The sequence below is a fragment of the Trachurus trachurus genome, assembly GCF_905171665.1.
Source record: "Trachurus trachurus genome assembly, chromosome: 23".
In the NCBI taxonomy this organism is placed as follows: Eukaryota; Metazoa; Chordata; class Actinopteri; order Carangiformes; family Carangidae; genus Trachurus; species Trachurus trachurus.
The window spans coordinates 525,059-543,004 of NC_139912.1; the positions used below are offsets into that span (position 1 = coordinate 525,059).

General features: G+C 44.8%; 2 protein-coding genes across 2 annotated transcripts in view; one reads left to right on the plus strand and one right to left on the minus strand.

The window, feature by feature from the left end:
• Positions 1 to 17,946, plus strand: part of LOC311006642 (leukotriene A-4 hydrolase-like) — a 139,945-nt gene that overhangs the window by 11,189 nt on the left and 110,810 nt on the right. The window contains exons 17-19 of the mRNA XM_083999519.1: positions 516 to 598; positions 1,045 to 1,149; positions 2,518 to 2,713. Of these exons, the coding sequence (XP_083855645.1) occupies positions 516 to 598; positions 1,045 to 1,149; positions 2,518 to 2,650 (321 nt within the window). The 3' untranslated portion in view covers positions 2,651 to 2,713. The remainder of the gene's footprint in view (positions 1 to 515; positions 599 to 1,044; positions 1,150 to 2,517; positions 2,714 to 17,946) is intronic.
• Positions 3,569 to 17,946, minus strand: part of LOC311006479 (protein-methionine sulfoxide oxidase mical3b-like) — a gene marked incomplete at both ends in the record, with an annotated part of 40,293 nt that continues 25,915 nt past the window's right edge. Inside the window, 12 exons of the mRNA XM_083999326.1 lie at positions 3,569 to 3,691; positions 4,368 to 4,429; positions 4,916 to 4,989; positions 5,571 to 5,670; positions 7,177 to 7,227; positions 7,361 to 7,454; positions 8,715 to 8,969; positions 9,932 to 9,982; positions 12,273 to 12,435; positions 14,629 to 14,827; positions 16,155 to 16,177; positions 17,478 to 17,652. Coding sequence (XP_083855452.1) covers positions 3,569 to 3,691; positions 4,368 to 4,429; positions 4,916 to 4,989; positions 5,571 to 5,670; positions 7,177 to 7,227; positions 7,361 to 7,454; positions 8,715 to 8,969; positions 9,932 to 9,982; positions 12,273 to 12,435; positions 14,629 to 14,827; positions 16,155 to 16,177; positions 17,478 to 17,652 — 1,370 coding nt within the window. The remainder of the gene's footprint in view (positions 3,692 to 4,367; positions 4,430 to 4,915; positions 4,990 to 5,570; positions 5,671 to 7,176; positions 7,228 to 7,360; positions 7,455 to 8,714; positions 8,970 to 9,931; positions 9,983 to 12,272; positions 12,436 to 14,628; positions 14,828 to 16,154; positions 16,178 to 17,477; positions 17,653 to 17,946) is intronic.

Consider the following 17,946-nt stretch of genomic DNA (forward strand, 5'->3'; position numbering starts at 1 on the left):
AGACCTCTACAGACCACTACAGACCACTACAGACCAGTATAGACCACTACAGACCACTACAGACCTCTACAGACCACTACAGACCACTACAGACCACTACAGACCAGTATAGACCACTACAGGCCACTACAGACCACTACAGACCTCTACAGACCACTACAGACCACTACAGACCTCTACAGACCACTACAGACCACCTCAGACCACTACAGACCACTACAGACCAGTATAGACCACTACAGACCAGTATAGACCACTACAGACCACCTCAGACCACTACAGACCACTACAGACCAGTATAGACCACTACAGACCAGTATAGACCACTTCAGACCAGTACAGACCTCTACAGACCTCTACAGACCTCTACAGACTAGTAGACCTCTACAGACCAGTACAGACCACTACAGACCAGTATAGACCTCTACAGACCACTACAGACCAGTACAGACCACCTCAGACCAGTTCAGACCAGTTCAGACCGCTTTACTTAAGGTCTCTGTCTCTGTCCTCAGGAGCCTCTTCCTCTGACTCATGTGAAGAAGATGAAGGAGGTTTATGGTCTGGATTCCTACATGAACGCAGAGATCCGCTTCAGGTGAGTCCTGGTCCTTGTCCTCCAGTCCAGTCCAGTTTATGATCCGGTCCTGGTTTTAATCTGGATCAAACCCTCAGTTTGTGTTGAACAGAACATCAGGATTATTCTGATCCAGGTTGGAGGATTGTTAATATAGTATATATACATTTAAATACTGTTTTGGCCTTTTACACCAGTTTTATAACGTATTTAGATTATTTATCGTATTTAAATTAGGGAGCACTGTATTTACTAGTTTATTGTTTTAGACAGGATATATTTCCTCTTTGTATTTTATTTATTTCATTTGCACATGTCAGTCAGTCATGATCCTGGATGGAAAAACAAGGGATTTAAAAGTCATGATTTTGATCCAGATTGAACCTTTTGAACAGCTAAGCCCCTCCCCCCCTTTTGAACCGCTAAGCCCCTCCCCCTCGTCCTGATTGGCCGTTGTCTCCCTACAGGTGGCTGAGGCTGTGTGTTCGCTCCCGGTGGGAGGAGGCGGTTCCCTTGGCGCTGAAGATGGCGACTGAACAGGGACGGATGAAGTTCACCAGACCTCTGTTCAGGTACGAGCCAGGTTTAAAGGGATACGCCAACATTTTTTTTCTTCCTGTCTTGCCTCACTCCCGAGTCCATGACCAGCAGATAGACACCATCCTTTCCACTGTGCGTGCAGTAACCATGGAGATAGAGCTGTATCGCCGTAATTAGCTTAGCTCAAACACTGGAAGTGTATGGGTAGTGTTAGCCTGCCTCCTACCTAAAGTCGCTAATTAGCTTAGCTCAAACGCTGGAAGTGTATAGGTAGTGTTAGCCAGCGTTTGAGCTAAGCTAATTAGCAACTTTAGGCAGGAGGCAGGCTAACACTACCTATACACTTCCAGCGTTTGAGCTAAGCTAATTAGCAACTTTAGGTAGGAGGCAGGCTAACACTACCTATACACTTCCAGTGTTTGAGCTAAGCTAATTAGCGACTTGAAGTGGAGGCAGGCTAACACTCCCTATTCACTTCGTGTTTGAGCTAAGCTAATTAGCGACTTTAGGTAGGAGGCAGGCTAACACTACCTATACACTTCCAGTGTTTGAGCTAAGCTAATTAGCGACTTTAGGTAGGAGGCAGGCTAACACTACCCATACACTTCCAGCTTTTAAGCTAAGCTAATTAGCGACTTTAGGTGGAGGCAGGCTAACACTACCTATACACTTCCAGTGTTTGAGCTAAGCTAATTAGCGACTTTAGGTAGGAGGCAGGCTAACACTACCCATACACTTCCAGTGTTTGAGCTAAGCTAATTAGCGACTTTAGGTGGAGGCAGGCTAACACTACCTATACACTTCCAGTGTTTGAGCTAAGCTAATTAGCGACTTGAAGTGGAGGCAGGCTAACACTCCCTATTCACTTCGTGTTTGAGCTAAGCTAATTAGCGACTTTAGGTAGGAGGCAGGCTAACACTACCTATACACTTCCAGTGTTTGAGCTAAGCTAATTAGCGACTTTAGGTAGGAGGCAGGCTAACACTACCCATACACTTCCAGCTTTTAAGCTAAGCTAATTAGCGACTTTAGGTGGAGGCAGGCTAACACTACCTATACACTTCCAGTGTTTGAGCTAAGCTAATTAGCGACTTTAGGTAGGAGGCAGGCTAACACTACCCATACACTTCCAGTGTTTGAGCTAAGCTAATTAGCGACTTTAGGTGGAGGCAGGCTAACACTACCTATACACTTACAGTGTTTGAGCTAAGCTAATTACAGCGATACGGCTCTATCTCCCTTGTTACTGCACGCACAGTGGAAAGGATGGTGTCTATCTGCTGGTCATGGACTCGGGAGTGAGGCAAGACACGGAAAAAAAATGTTGGCGTATCCCTTTAACACAAGAGTTGTTGTCTGTGTGTGTCTGTGTGTGTGTAACGTGTGCCTCTCGTCCTCAGGGAAGTCTTTAACTTTGAGAAGTTCCGTGACGAAGCGGTGAAGACGTTCCTGTCTCACCGCTCGGCGATGCATCCCGTCACCTCCGGCCTCGTCGGCAAAGACCTGAAGGTGGACGCCACCGCCAGCCTGTAGAGCCAATCACAGCCCAGCGCCGGCAGCCAATCACAGCCCAGCGCCGGCAGCCAATCACAGCCCAGCTCCGGCAGCCAATCACAGCCCTCTGTTCCCCCTCTCTCCTGTTTCTAGAAGTGATTTCATAAAGAAATAAAATCTGAGGAGACGGTTTGTTCTGCTGTGGTTTGTTCCTGTTTGTCAACTGTGTCGGTTCGTTGTGTCACCGGTTGTGTGTGTGTGTGTGTGTGTGTCTCCATCACACAACGCAACAGGAAGAACCCGTTTAAAGAGGAAGAAGAAGAAGAAGAAGCTGGAGGATTCACAGTCTTTATTAGAGTTGCATTAACAACCACATTAATGAACACAACACACTGCAAAAACTCTAAATCTATACATAGAATATTTGTCTAATTTCTAGTCAAAACAAATCTCATTCTATTTAAAATCAGACTCATCACATAAAAAGCAGCTTGTTTTTAGACACTTTTTACTTCTTTCAAGCAGATTTTCACTTGAAATAAGTAGAAAAATCTGATAGTGGAGCAAGTTTTTCTTTCTTATTACAAACACAAAAAACTTGCTTTCACTGGCAGATTTTTCTACTTATTTCAAGTGAAAATTAGTTTGAAACAAGTGAAAATGATCTAAAAACAAGTTCATTTTTAGGTGATGAGTCTTATTTTAAGTGAAAAGAGTTTAGTTTTGATTAGAAATGAGACATTTTGACAAGAAATAAGACAAATATTCTTGGACAGATTTATTAGAGTTTTTACAGTGAGAACAGTTAGTGATGAATGGCAGGTTCAGATGAGTAAGGCACAGTGATCAATAATCAATACAGTCAACAGTCCAGTCTGGTTCAGGTCCAGCTGAGGCCCAGACCCCAGTCCAGCATGGCCCGCTCCAGGTCTTGGTCTTGCTGGTTCTGGTTCTGGTTCAGGTCCAGCTGAGACCCAGACCCCGGTCCAGCATGGCCCGCTCCAGGTCCTGGTCTTGCTGGCGGCCCTGCAGCCTCTGCTCCTCCAGCAGAGACACCAGAGCGTCTCTCTGCTCCACCACCTCACAATCACAATCACAATCAGCATCACAATCAGAGTTGTATTTGTCATTGTGCAGCAGTACAACAACATTAAAAGCTAAAACCTTAAAGGGATAGTATAATTTTTAAAAAGTGTGGTTGTATGATCTCCAAATAGCCCCTAAGTACTTTAATTGCAGTAGAAGACTCTCTGCACTCCTCCCGTTAGCAACGCCAGCCCATAATAGCCCTGCCCAGAGATTTACAACATACAGTGTTGTGAACAGACCCAAAGAAACGGCCTATTTTCACGGCCTAAAAGAGGTTTTACCTGAAAAATAATACACAGTTCCATTGTTCACTATAATATAATTTTTTCCAGCCCTTCAAAGTGCAGGAAAAACACAGTTTTTATTTGGACCGAACCAACTCACGTATCCCTCCGTCCAGGGTTAGCGCCCGTTTAGGGTGGGCCGTTTCTTTGGGTCTGTTCACAACACTGTATGTTGTAAATCTCTGGGCAGGGCTATTATGGGCTGGCGTTGCTAACGGGAGGAGTGCAGAGAGTCTTCTACTGCAATTAAAGTACTTAGGGGCTATTTGGAGATCATACAACCCCACTTTAAAAAATGATACTATCCCTTTAATGTGCCATCACATAAAAGACAGACAAACAATACGCAATAACAACAACCAACAACCAGTGGCAACATTCACCTCCAGCATCTCCTCCAGGATCAGACGCTCCTCCAGCAGCTGCACATCCTGCTTCAGGTGGTCTACACACACACACACACACACACACACACACACACACACACACACACACACACACACACACACACACACACACAGTGAGGCGTTATGTCTACATAGGCACAATGTCTAAATCAGATTAAAAACTTGTTTCTATGGGCGCAACATCCCATAATGTGATGCTGAGGTGTGTGGACATGAACCGACACCGAGCAGCGTGTTGACATGAGATAAAACAACCACACAAGGAGAAGTCGTAGCTACTTCCTCCTCAACTGGAAACAAACCAACAAACAGAAGTGGTTCAGTTTTCTTCATTCATGAGTTTTCCTGTTATGTTCTGTTTCCTGACATGTTTACATGATGCACTTTTATTCTGAATATTAGTGTCCATGGAAACAGAGCTGGTGTGAGGTGAACAGGTAGTAAACAGGAAGTAAACAGGAAGTAAACAGGTAGTAAACAGGTAGTAAACAGGAAGTAAACAGGTAGTAAACAGGAAGTCGTACCGTCCACGGCCATCCGCTCCCTGAGCTCCTGCTGCAGACGACTCTGTCGGTCCTCCAGCTCCAGCTCCCGGGCGCTGAAACACACAACACACAGAGTCAGAGTCAGTCTGACCTCTGACCTCTGAAACACACAACACACAACACACAGTCAGTCTGACCTCTGACCTCTGAAACACAGAGTCAGTCTGCACTGCAAAAACTCAACATCTTTCCAAGAATATTTGTCTTTTTTCTTGTCAAAATGTCTCATTTCTAGTCAAAACTAAACTCTTTCCCCTTAAAATAAGTAAAAAGTTAAAAATCTACTTGTTTTTAGATCATTTTCACTTGTTTCAAACTAATTTTCACTTGAAATAAGTAGAAAAATCTGCCAGTGAAAGTAAGTTTTTTTGTGTTTGTAATAAGAAAGAAAAACTTGCTCCACTATCAGATTTTTCTACTTATTTCAAGTGAAAATCTGCTTGAAAGAAGTAAAAAGTGTCTAAAAACAAGCTGCTTTTTATGTGATGAGTCTGATTTTAAGTAGAATGAGATTTGTTTTGACTAGAAATTTAATTTTGACCAGAAATAAGACAAATATTCTTGGTAAGATGTAGAGTTTTTGCAGTGTGACCTCTGCTGCTGGGGGGGGGGGGTGGGGGGGGCAGATACTCACAATATCATGAGCTCAGACTCGTACCGGACCAGAGAGTTCTTCTGCTGGACCAGCTGGAACCAGCGCTGCATCAGAGCCGGGTTGTCCAGTCGGCCCAGTCCTACAGAGACCGGACAGGACGAGGTGGAGTCAGAGAAGACACTCACTCAGTACAGTAATATGTAGTTACATACTAATATAGTTACATACATATATAGTTACATTACAGTCAACTGAGAGCAGCATGTTTCTGCAGACCCGGAGGCTGCAGTTCTAGGCCCCATGTGGTCAGTGACAGACCTGGACTCAGATGAACTGAAGAGAACTGTATTGTACTACTACTATTGTAAACTGGAACAGACTTCCCTACTGCCTCATTCTGAACTGTAAGAAATCAGGATTTAGAGGGAATAGAAAATAACTGTGTTGAGTAAAGAAATGAGGTTAAATTCAGTTGGCTGATGTGTGTAAAGCTGCAGAGTACGTTGTTTTATATTTTTAGTTTAAACTTCTCTCTGAATGAGCTGATCTCTGAATGTGTGTGTGTGTGTGTGTGTGTGTGTGTGTGTGTGTGTGTGTGTGTGTGTGTGTGTGTGTGTGTGTGTGTGTGTGTGTGTGTACATATGTGTAGGTGCTTGTACTATGTATGTATATACTGTACTGTGTATGCATGGTGCATGTGAATGTATATATTATGTGCCTGTAGGGAGTGGATGTGTGTGAGTGGATGTGTGTGTGCACACGTTATGGATGTATACATATACATATACTCATATTTGCCGAGTCAAATACTCATATTTAGTCATCTAAGTATTTTTATTTTATGATCTGAGTTTTTTATGGGAATAATTCATAATTTAATAGTTTGTTTCTTTTTCTATTTCGTATTTTGTATTTTTGGTGATTTGTGTTTTGGGACACTGTATAGGAAGGTTGTTGTTATTTGTCTTTTCAGGGACCCCAGGAAGAATAGTTGTCACCATGGTGACAACTAATGGGGATAAACAATAAACAATAAACAATAAACCAGACTGAGCTGGTTCACATGGACCTGGTCGTTATTCAGTCGGCTGCTTTAGTTCCTTCTGTTCTGTGTTGTAACACACACACACACTTACACACACTCTGTGGTTGTGCTAGAGCGGTGTGTAACTAGAACATTACATAATAAACGGTTACACATCTCTAACACATCGTTGTACAATCATCCTGCTCCGTGGTGAGTTCAAGGTCTCAGTGTGGCGTCTGTATCTGGGAGTAATAAAACGTTTAAACTGTAACTAGTTTGACAATAACAGGTGTTCAGGTGGAGGTTGGTGTAGTTTTACATTCGTCCACTAGGTGGCACCGTCACAAAACATAAGGGGCTGAAACCTGCAGCTCCAGAACTACAGGTCTGGATCTGCAGCCTCCGGGTCTGAATCTGCAGCCTCCGCTCCGCTGTGCTGCAGACCAGAGAACAGACCAGCTACTGGTCAAACTGCAGTAAACTGTGATAAACTACAGTAAACTACAGTAAACTGTGGTAAAATATAAACTGTGGTAAAATACAGTAAACTACAGTAAACTGTGGTGAACTGCAGTAAACTCCAGTGGCTGTGGACAGTGAGTTGTCGTGGTAACGAACCTCCCAGATGAAGGTCGATGTCCAGACCGTCGTCAGCTTCTCCCCAGTAATCTGACACACACACACAAACACACAAACACACAAACACAGGTGAGTGTCACTGCACTGTGTGTGTGTGTGTGTGTGTGTGTGTGCATGTGTAACTGTGTGTATTTCAGTGTGTGTGTGTGTGTGTGTGTATTACCAGCTTCTCCTCTCAGAGCTTTCTCCACCATCACTCCTCTCTCCTCCAGCTGCTGTTGTTTCTCCTCCACCTGCTGCAGCTGCCTCTGGATCATCTGGAACACACACACACACACACACACACACACACACACACACACACACACACACACACACACACACACACACACACACACACACACACACACACACACACACACACACACACACACACACAGAGACCTGAGACCTGGTCCTGGTCCTGAGACATCCTCCCTGTCTGTCCTCAGTAGGTGTGGGCAAAAATATCGATACGGCAATATATTGAAATCGATATTCAAAATTTGAATATCGATATTTTATCAATATATCGATTTTTTTCAAATACTAAATCATGTTTGAGACGTAGATCCAGTACGACTCCGCGAGGTGTCACTGTGCTGCTGCCTCAGACAGTGTGTTGTTGTTCATGCAGATATGTTGTTGTAACTTGCACTTGTATAGTTACAATAAAATGTCATGGATCATTAGAATGACATTGTTTTGACTCAGTTTGTCCCATGAATTATCACTATCATCTGATGTACATACAACTCTGATTTTAAGATGCATATTAATGCCTTTTACATTTTTCAGTAAACTATGTAGAATATCGCAATATATCGCAAAATTTGGATATCGCAATATCATATCGTATCGTGACTAGGGATGTCACGATTACTTGTTTTCACAGTTAATCGTGGTATTAAACGCCACAATTAATTGATCGTAAAGATTCCTAAATACCGTTACTTTCACAAAAATTTGATGTTGGAACCTTATTGGCAGATGTGCACAAAAATATGCACAGATACTGGTCCATTTATCTAACGTAACACTGAATGGTTAGGAATTTAAAGCAGAAGTAAGCGATCCGGTGGTTTTGGCTAATGCTGCGTTCCAGGCAGGCTTTTGAAACCGTAAATTACAGCTTCAAGTCACAACTTACAACTTAGTAGCGTTAAAAAAACGAATAAAATAAACTTAAACATTTGGTATAGATGACAATTTATGACCTGAATATTTCAAACATTTCCCCTGGGGATTAAGAATTGGTTGTATATTAATAGATACTTGAAATATTTTGTGTAAACATGAGTAATTATATTTTGACTAGGCTAAAAGATTTTACACGTTCATAGTGTTGTGAAATTAATGAATGCATAATAATCGTGATAATCGTAGCACCGTGATTATTTCTCTGACAATAATCGTACCAAGAAAATGTATAATCGTGACATCCCTAATCGTGACACAAGTATCGTGATGCGTATCTTGAGGCCCTTGGCAATGCACACCCCTAGTCCTCAGGTGGACTGATGTGGACCTGGACTGACCTGGGCCTTGTGCAGCCTCTTCAGCTCCTCCCGTCTGGCCTGGCGTCGAGCTGCTCTCTGGACTCTCCGGGTGATTCTGGCGTCCAGGTCTTGGTGGTCCAGGTCTTGGCGGCGGTCCGGCCGTCCCCCCTGGAACAGGGTCTCCTGGACGCTGAGGCTGGACGGCTCCTTGGGCTGGACCAGGACCCCCAGGACCTCCGTGGGACAGGAGGACCGGTCTGGGTCCTGGAGGACTCTGTCCCTCACAGAGCGTCTCTGCAACAACACACACACACACGGTTTCTAACCTGTAGCATAGATGTAGTCCAGGCAAAATAGTGTTTTCCAACCGGCTAATTGTAACAGAATGTTTTTCACCATCCATCATTTCTATGAGGTGTCCAGAACAACATACTAAAAGTCCTAATGAATCCTAGTTGGGGAAATATGTTTAATTCTCATCAATCCAACATTGATTTACTGTATAAAGTCTATGGTGCCAATAAGGCCAGAAAACAATACACCACAATGGGGCTTTTTTTTTTCCTTTACTGCTATCACAATGAAACTTTACACAATGAAAGTATCTATTAAATGTAACATTTTTTGTATTACAAGTTTCTTTGAAAATTAATTTGAATATGCAAGTGAGCCACACACTTATCAAATATGCCCAAAATACACCCAAATAGGCTTTTTTTTCTCTCCTTTACTCCTACCACAATGAAACTTTACACAATGGAAGTATACATGAAAAGTAACATTTTTTGTATTACAAGTATTAGTAATACAAAAGTATCAGTATTAGTGGAGTATTTTGGGCATATTCCATTAGTGTATGGCTCATTTGCATATTCAAATTCATTTTCAAAGAAACTTGTAATACAAAAAAAAATGTTTTTCATGAATACTTTCATTGTGTAAAGTTTCATTGTGATAGCAGTAAAGGAAAAAAATAGCCCCATTGGGGTGTATTGCTGTCTGGCCTTATATAGACTTTATACAGTAAATCAATGTTGGATTGATGATAATTAAACATATTTCCCCAACTAGGATTCATTAGGACTTTTAGTATGTTGTTCTGGACACCTCATAGAAATGATGGATGGTGAAAAACATTCTGTTACTATTAGTTCTATTTTGGGGTCAGAAATGAGCTAGAATGCCTGGACTAAGAGACTAGAACCAGGAGAGACCCGGTTCGGGAGGTTCTGGAGGTTCTGGAGGTCTGTCGGTACCTTGATGGCGTACGATCGTTTAAAGGCCAGAGCATGAGGGACGTACGCCGGCTGAGACACATGGAGAAGAGACACCAGTCAGTCACCGAGTCAAACAGCAGCTCAACTAACTCTAAGATCTCTGAGGGTTCTGGTTCTGGTTCTGGTCCTGGTTCTGGTTCTGGTTCTGGTTCTGGTTCTGGTTCTGGTGGACCGAGGACTGGGCAAAGTCCGGTCTCAGCTGAAGAGACAAGACCAGACCGGTCCAGTCCAACACCATGAAACAAAGATGAGTCTTAAGTCCATCATTATATCGGTAGAGACAAGTCTGGATTAACTAAAACCAGTCTAAGACCAGTGAGCTGAGACGAGTCCACACCAAGGGGGCAGTTGTGGGTCTGAGAAGTGAAGTCACTTCCTCGTTCAACAAGCTGCAATCCCCTCTTCTTCCTCTGGAGGCTGGTGTCAGAAAGCAGCACTCTCCATAGACCCCCATGTTAAAATCACCCACTTTACATCCTCAATAAACGTTTTCTGGTCTCAATCGATAGTTTCTACCCCCGCACACACTCTGAGGGGGTTTAACTCTACCGTTTTACTGTTATTAGGTTAAAATTCTGGCCAATTAGGGCGCAGAAACGTTGAGTGACAGGTCTGAGCAGCTGCTTCGAGGCCAGTGGGCGGGTTCTCGGCCAGCCAATCCAACATGGCGCTGTTCAGGCCGCCATGTTGGAGTCACAAAAACGACTCCCCAAAACTAATGGGGGACGTCACGGACGCTACGTCCATTCTTTTTACAGTCTATGGTCCAGACCAGAATCCAGACCAGAGTCCAATCACTAAAAACTACATCTAAATATAAAACCAGTCCAGGGTTAGGGGTTAGGGGTCCAGGAGTTATGTCTGATGTCGGCAGAGTGAATTCAAGTCTTTGCCGCTGCAGCAACGTCTTGTGGGTAAAATCTGCTCTACTACCACACCACAGCTCGTCTACAGGGTTACTGGACCTATGACAGCTGGTACCTCCTGGTTCTCCTCCTCCTCCTCCTCCTCCTCCTCCTTCTCCTCCTTTATTGTGACTCTCTGGAGTTCAGTTGTGATGTTTAACAGCTCCAGACGCAGCTGCAAACAGCAGACACACGACTCATCCTCAGAGACGGAAACATCCCACTTGTCTTGAACGCATCACGTTGATGAGAAAGATTAATAAGAGACTAGAGTAACAAAGAAGCTGCTTCCCCTGTGACGTCATGACATCACTGGCCTCAGTTGTTAGGGCCACGGGCCATCGCACCGGGCTCTACTGTTATTGTGTGGATTTTTTCTTACTTATTATTATTTTTCCGACTTCCAGACGATTTTCAGTTCGCTACTAGTGAAAATTATAAATCAAAACGTGCGGTTCGATCGGGATCGGTGTGCTATTACTTTCCTCAACAGTTTATGAATAAAAATTTTGCATTGAAGTCAATGGGACCGGCGAAAAAAAAGAGCGAAAAAGAACAATCATTAGAGTTTTACAAACGTCTACTGCTCAGGCATACTTTCACCTAGAGACTCCATTTAAACTTTAAACAGTAGACACAAGTCTTGTGTATTGGCGTATTATTCCACGTTTTGATAGGTCATATAGTTTTTGATCAATCCCTGTTCAATGACCATGATCATTTTTGGAGAAATTATGAGATTATAATGGGTGTGTATTGCACGGAATGTTCGTGTCAGAGTGCATGACATCATCAGTTAGAGTGGGAGAGATGCCAGAAAAACTCCAGATTTTTTCTCTTTCCAAACTCGGCCCGGCCACAATTTACACTCTACACACATAATTTTTTCCAAATTTGTAGACAAACTTGTTCTGTTTCTCATCATGTGCTCAAAATATCAGAGAGACTTACAGAATTTAAACTCTGAGCCTCTAAGTGCGGCCACGTCTGTCTCTGCTCCTCATTGACTCCAATACAAATATTTTCTGAGAGAAGCAGAACGGCCTGATGTTTTAAAACTGCCAGCGTCTCCAAAATATTTACTGTAGAAACACCAAATCGTACCACATTTTCAGTAAGTCCTTAGAGCAACGTTGATCTGTGTTTTGTTCTGATAGGAGTTACTGTTTTGTCACAGTAATCCTTTTGCGAGACCGTTGCAGAGGCAGAAAATCGCTCTTTTTCTCAACGTTTCGGTCTGCCTCAGCCTGGGGGGCCCATATCGTCATTGGCAACCACCTCAAGTTGCCATGGTAACATCTGATTCTCAGGCCAGAGCTCATTAACTTCATTAACAATCCACCTGGCGCTCGTTTAAATGTTTGTGCTCTGATTGGTTGGTTTGTAGCCGTGCTCTGATTGGTTGGTTTTATGACCGTGCTCTGATTGGTTGGTTTTATGGCCGTGCTCTGATTGGTCTGTTGGTGTTGTGTGGGCGTGGCTCTGTGAGTCTGAGTCTTACGTTGTTCCGTGGGGTCAGTGAACACCTCTGCAGCAGCGTGGTCGAGTCCAGGTCCGACTCTTCTGCCAGACTCACACCTGGAGACAGGAAGTGCTGTTAGTTATTACATCATCACCGTGACCTCATCCTCTGACACGCCATAGATATTGACCCCTTGCAGCTACGTCACAATTAGAACGTGACGCGAGAGGCGACACCATGACGGACGGCAGAAAGTGCTCAGTGATAATGTACTGTGTATGGGTGCCGTCCAACAATGTGGCTCGATCACTTCACACTACAACCTCACAGCAATATCACTTATTTAAAATAGAATATCTACTCATCCGTTGCAATATATGTTTGTTTTTTTGTTATTCGCCGTAGAATATCTCAGTTTTCTGTGCTTTTTCCACTGCTAAGGAGTTAACGTCAGTCAGTGCCACACTCCCCATACAGCAGCTGCTGCTGTCTTTGCTGCTGCTAACTACAGTTAACAGACCTGGAAATTAAAACCTGGTCCGACCCGTGGGTGTTGAAGACCTGACCCGACGTCTGTATAATTAGTGATCATTCTCTGATTAAACCCGGCTGAAAAATAAAAGAAAACAGGAAGCCGTCTTCGTTGTAATCGCCGCGATCCGCCGGCGGCAACTACGTTGTGACGGTGCTATGTTTACTACGAGCGTTAGCTGTTGTTAGCCACAGCATGTAGCTCAGCTAGTTAGCTTCAACTGTGTTTACATCGACTATACATCGACTATACACTGTAGATAAACTAACTTATAATGGCATCGATAACGTGTCTGTATATCTTCGCACTGGTCCTGTTGCTCATGTAACCCCGCCGCCAGTGGCCAGCCCACGGTTCTTAGCTCTAGCCCAGCAAGGAGTTGGTGCTTGGGACCAGTTTTAAGGACCAATAACCGGTTTTTAAGCGGTGGAAAAGCAAAGAACCAGTGCTAGTCAGGCTCTAGCTCCGAACCAGCACTGGAACCAGCTCAGTGGAAAAGGAGGGGAAACCCTACAACCCCGGTATGTCACAAAACTATAACGCGCCCATTGAATTACATTGACGTTCACTGTTCTTTTGCCGTCCATCATGGCGTCCGGAGCTATCGCGAGTGGAACGTGACGTCACGTGCAAGGGGTCAATATCGCTGCTGCCCATTGGAACGGATCGTCGCCGCGGCCGCCATCTTGGGGGGGGGGGGGTGAATGGGATTTTGTTATGTTTTGTTTTACCTCGTACTGCCGCTCATGACATAGACCAGAGCGGCATCTGAGAATGACTGATGCATCCTGGGTAATTTAGGGGCAGCGCCCGGCATCCCTCCATTGAAAAGTTCAGCCTAACTGGCTTGACAAACTAACAACAAGTTGTCTATTAACAGGCTATTTACAGACAACACTGAGCCAAAACCTCCCGGTGATTCCACCAAATACGTGTAGATGTCTGGGTCAGACATTTCTGGCCACTGTGTGGGGTCATTGATCACTGTGGGAGGCTAAAGGAGCATACCGCTAGATTCATTCATTGTAATTTTTCAAGATAGCGTGAACGGTGGGTTTCAAAGAGGGTGTCAGAATAATTATGAGACATAGTGCTACAAAAGAAACACAAAATAAAACATTCAGATTGATTGTTAGTTAGTCTACGCTCCATCAAAACACAAAAAGCCACTGAGTGCAATGTAAAAATGCCGGGTGCTGCCCCTAAATTACCCAGGATGCATCAGTCATTCTCATTTGCATAAAGATGTCGCTCTGGTCTATGCATGACGTCATCTATGGTTTTTACCATAGGAACTCCCCCCCAAGATGGCGGCCGCGACGACGTTCCTGACAAGCCTGAATGCAGCATCTACGTGTAGATATCTATGCCGACCCGCTCGGTGACATCATCACCTGTGACTCTCCTCTGATTGGCCGGTTCCCTCCCCGACGTCGTCCTGCTCCTCTTCTTCTTCTTGTGTCCAGCAGAGAACAGCGCCCTCCACAGCGCTCTGGCCCCGCCCCCTTCCGCCTGGCCCCGCCCCCAGGCCATGGCCCCGCCCCCTTCGCTCCTCCTCAGCTGGAGCAGCTGTGGGAGGAGTCGGGGGGGGAGGCTGTGAGCTCCTCCTCCTCCTCCCCCGTGTCTCCTCCTCCTCCTCCTCGCCGTCTCTGACTCCACCTCCTCTTCTCCTCCGTCTGGCCCCGCCCCCTTTCTCTCTGGCTCCGCCCCCTTCCTCTCTGGCCCCGCCCCCCTCCTCTCAGGCAGCTGTGGCAGCTCAGGGCTGATGTCATCGAACGAATGTCTCTGAGCTGCAGCAGCCGTTTCCATGGCAACAGCAGGTGTGATGAGGTGTGTGGGCGGAGCTTCGTCGTCGTCGTCATGGTGACAGGTGGAGTCGGGCAGCGGCGGTGTGATGAAGGAGGCGGTGGAGGGCGTGGTGCGGGAGGGGGGCGACGGGCCGGAGGTGGAGTCAGGACGAGTGATGATGTCACTTCCTGTTGGAGGGGAGGGGCTACGGGGGGAAGAGGGGGAGGGGGAGGGGGAGGGGGAGGAGTCCTCTGTGTGGGGGGGGGGTAAAACATACAGAGATAAAGTTCAGTTTGATGTTGAAAAAATAGTCTACTTGCCAACATTGTGAACCCGGAAATGTTGAGTACCCCAAAGTTTTATGTTAGAAATATATAGTATGGGTCCCCAGTATTCAGAAACTGCCGGATGCTAACTTATATATATTGGGCAATTAGCATAACTGACATAATTAGCATAAATTAGCATAATTGCCTATATGGGCAATATTTCAACAAAATTGACTTGGCTGATCTGGGCAATATTGGAGTGGTTTTAGGGGTTATTGATGATGCTGAATCCATTTCTGACATTTTCAAAATTCAAAATGGCTGTCTAAACCGGAAGTGACCAGATTTTAACTGCCAGTGGGCCGATTTTGATGGATTTTAAGCCAAATCTTAAAGTCCCCCTCCCGCGACCCTTTTTGGTCATTTCAAAACCAGCTCATTAGCAATGCACCTCTGGAGGGTGGGCGGAGACTGCGCTGCTCTGAAAAGTCTCAACGAGATGTGATGAGCAGTTAATTGAGGTTGTGAAAGAGTTAGTTAGTTAAAAGGGATAGTTCAACATTTAGTCAAATTGGCCCATTGCCATAATCCCTATAGTCATAGCAGTAGGTTTGTTACCTTTAATTGTCGGTGCAAGCTGTTTTTAGAACGGCGGAGCAGAGCCGTGAGCTGCTCAGAGCTACGCTACGGAGGCTCATTATGGGATTTCTTGGTTTCCCTCATCAAACTCATCAAATACACAATCCAACAACTCCACAACGCTCTGGTGGACAAGTTGTGACCTGCACATTCACCACGCTATGAGATAATAACACAACGTTACCACACAGAGTTGTTTTAGAGGGAAATACAGAGACTGTTGATGAAAAACTGTCCCTGAAGGCAACGTGCATCAGCGGTTTTGCATGAATTTCCCTCTAAAACAATGTTGAAATATCCCTTTATCAGCAGATTCTATGTGTTTACTGTCATTTATGTTAGAAACAGAGGCTTTAATAGAGAGGCCTTATACTGACTCTGAATGTTGAACTATCCCTTTAACACCACAACAGCAACATCCGCTGAGCCTCACCGTCACTGCTGTAACTGTCTCCTTCCTCTTCGTCCTCCTCTTCCTCCTCATCCTCCTCCACCTCCCCCTCCTCTTCCTCTTCATCTTCCTCCTCCTCCTCCCATTGGCTGTTGGTGCGGTGGAGCCGCAGCGTTTCCCTCCATGACCTCATGACCTCTGATGTCCGCCGTCGACCTCTGTCGTCCTCAGACTCTGAACTAAAAACACAAACAGTCAAACGTGTCGACTTCCTGTGTCATGAAGGGTTAACGCCATAGAGATAAACACGTAGATGACCATAGATATCTACAGGTAGAAGCTGCATTGGGGCTTGTCAGGAATGTCTCTTGGCTCCATCTTGAGGAGGAGTTCCTCCTGAGCAGCATCAACAGTCAGACCATCAGACCGCTTGACAGCTGTGAATCTGGTGAAATGCAGAACTTTTGTGCGGCGTACGGATGTTCCCATGAAAGAAACACCAAAACCAAGAGACATGGAAGAACTTCTCTCCAGTAATAAGTTGTTTTATATTATAGAACTGTTCTGAACTTGTTGAATGTGATGTAGGTGAGTTATCTGACATAAATGAAACTAAGGTAACGTATCATAGGGTGGATGTGTGTTACATTTAGTGCATATACCGCTAGTTCATATATTCATAGTTTGTTATGTTGTTGCCTGTATGTGTAGGCTATAGGCTTATCAGCTGTTTCCCCCGGCTGTGAGTTTGTGGTTGCCATGGTGATGAGGCCGGGTGAGTGAGTGTAAACCACTGTAGGCTATATAATTGTGCTAGGCCATATTAAATCAGTTTCATGGCACTGACATTAACCCTAACTGCTAATGTGAGTTATGTATTACAAACATCCTCCTGTCAGAATATCAACTCCTTCCTTCGGGAAGACGTTTCAGGGCCAGAAAATACAAAAGTAATAATTTAGATTTTCGTTCATTCCCACCTCCATAACACTTCTTACTGTAACAAAAAACCGGCCCTGCCTCCTCCATAGCAGAGTAGAAGCAGGTGTTACGGACGTTTGAGTCTTATTTTTATTTTTTTATTTATTTTATTTTTCTTTTTCTATTATGTTAATCTAAATAATGGTGGTTGTCTATGTGCTCCACGCGCACCATACTTTCTGCGGCTCTCTGGTTGTTGCATAGTTGTATGTGTACACCATGGGTATTATATTCTGTGTATTATGCTCTGTGTGTATATGGACATGTATGTGTACACCATGTGTAATTATGTTCTCTGCGTGTATGTGGATGTGTGCGTATGTGTACAGGTGAATGTGCAGGTGTATGAGTACCATGTGCTCGCTATGTGTGGTTTTAGATGCAGCTGTGTCAGCACTTGTGCCCAAGACAAGTTTCCTGTCAAGGACTAATAAAGTATCTTAATCTTAAATTAGACACCGACGATCCGCTCCAACGGGCAGCAGCGTCAGAGGCAGAGGCAGCTACGTGTAGATATCTATGGGTTAACACCTGATGATGTCATCATGGCCTCCCTACCTGGACCGGTGGGCGTGTCTTAGCCCCGCCCCCAGGTTGAACCAGTTCAGCGTTTCCTCGGAGACCTCCTCTGGCTCCGCCCCCTCCTCCTGCAGCCCCTCCTCCAAGGCGCTGGAGCTCCGCCCACAGTTCTCCAGCTCCACGCGCTCCGGCATCGACGCCATCACAGACACGGCTGCACGCACAACCACACAGCCGCACACACACACAGACACACACACAGACACACACACACTAAAGCCACATTGATTCCTGTTTAAGCAGCAGCTCAGTGTCAACAAGACAAACACTGACAGGTGACTAGCCATGTTTCCATCCAAAGTGATTCGAATTACTGGGAAATGTAAGAAATTTGAATCCTATGTGTTTCCATTAAAGGCATAGTTCACCCAAAATTGAAAATTGAAAATTGAAATTCGTCTTTTTAATTGATGTGTCCCCTGCAGCTGAACTGAGTGACAGGTGAGTG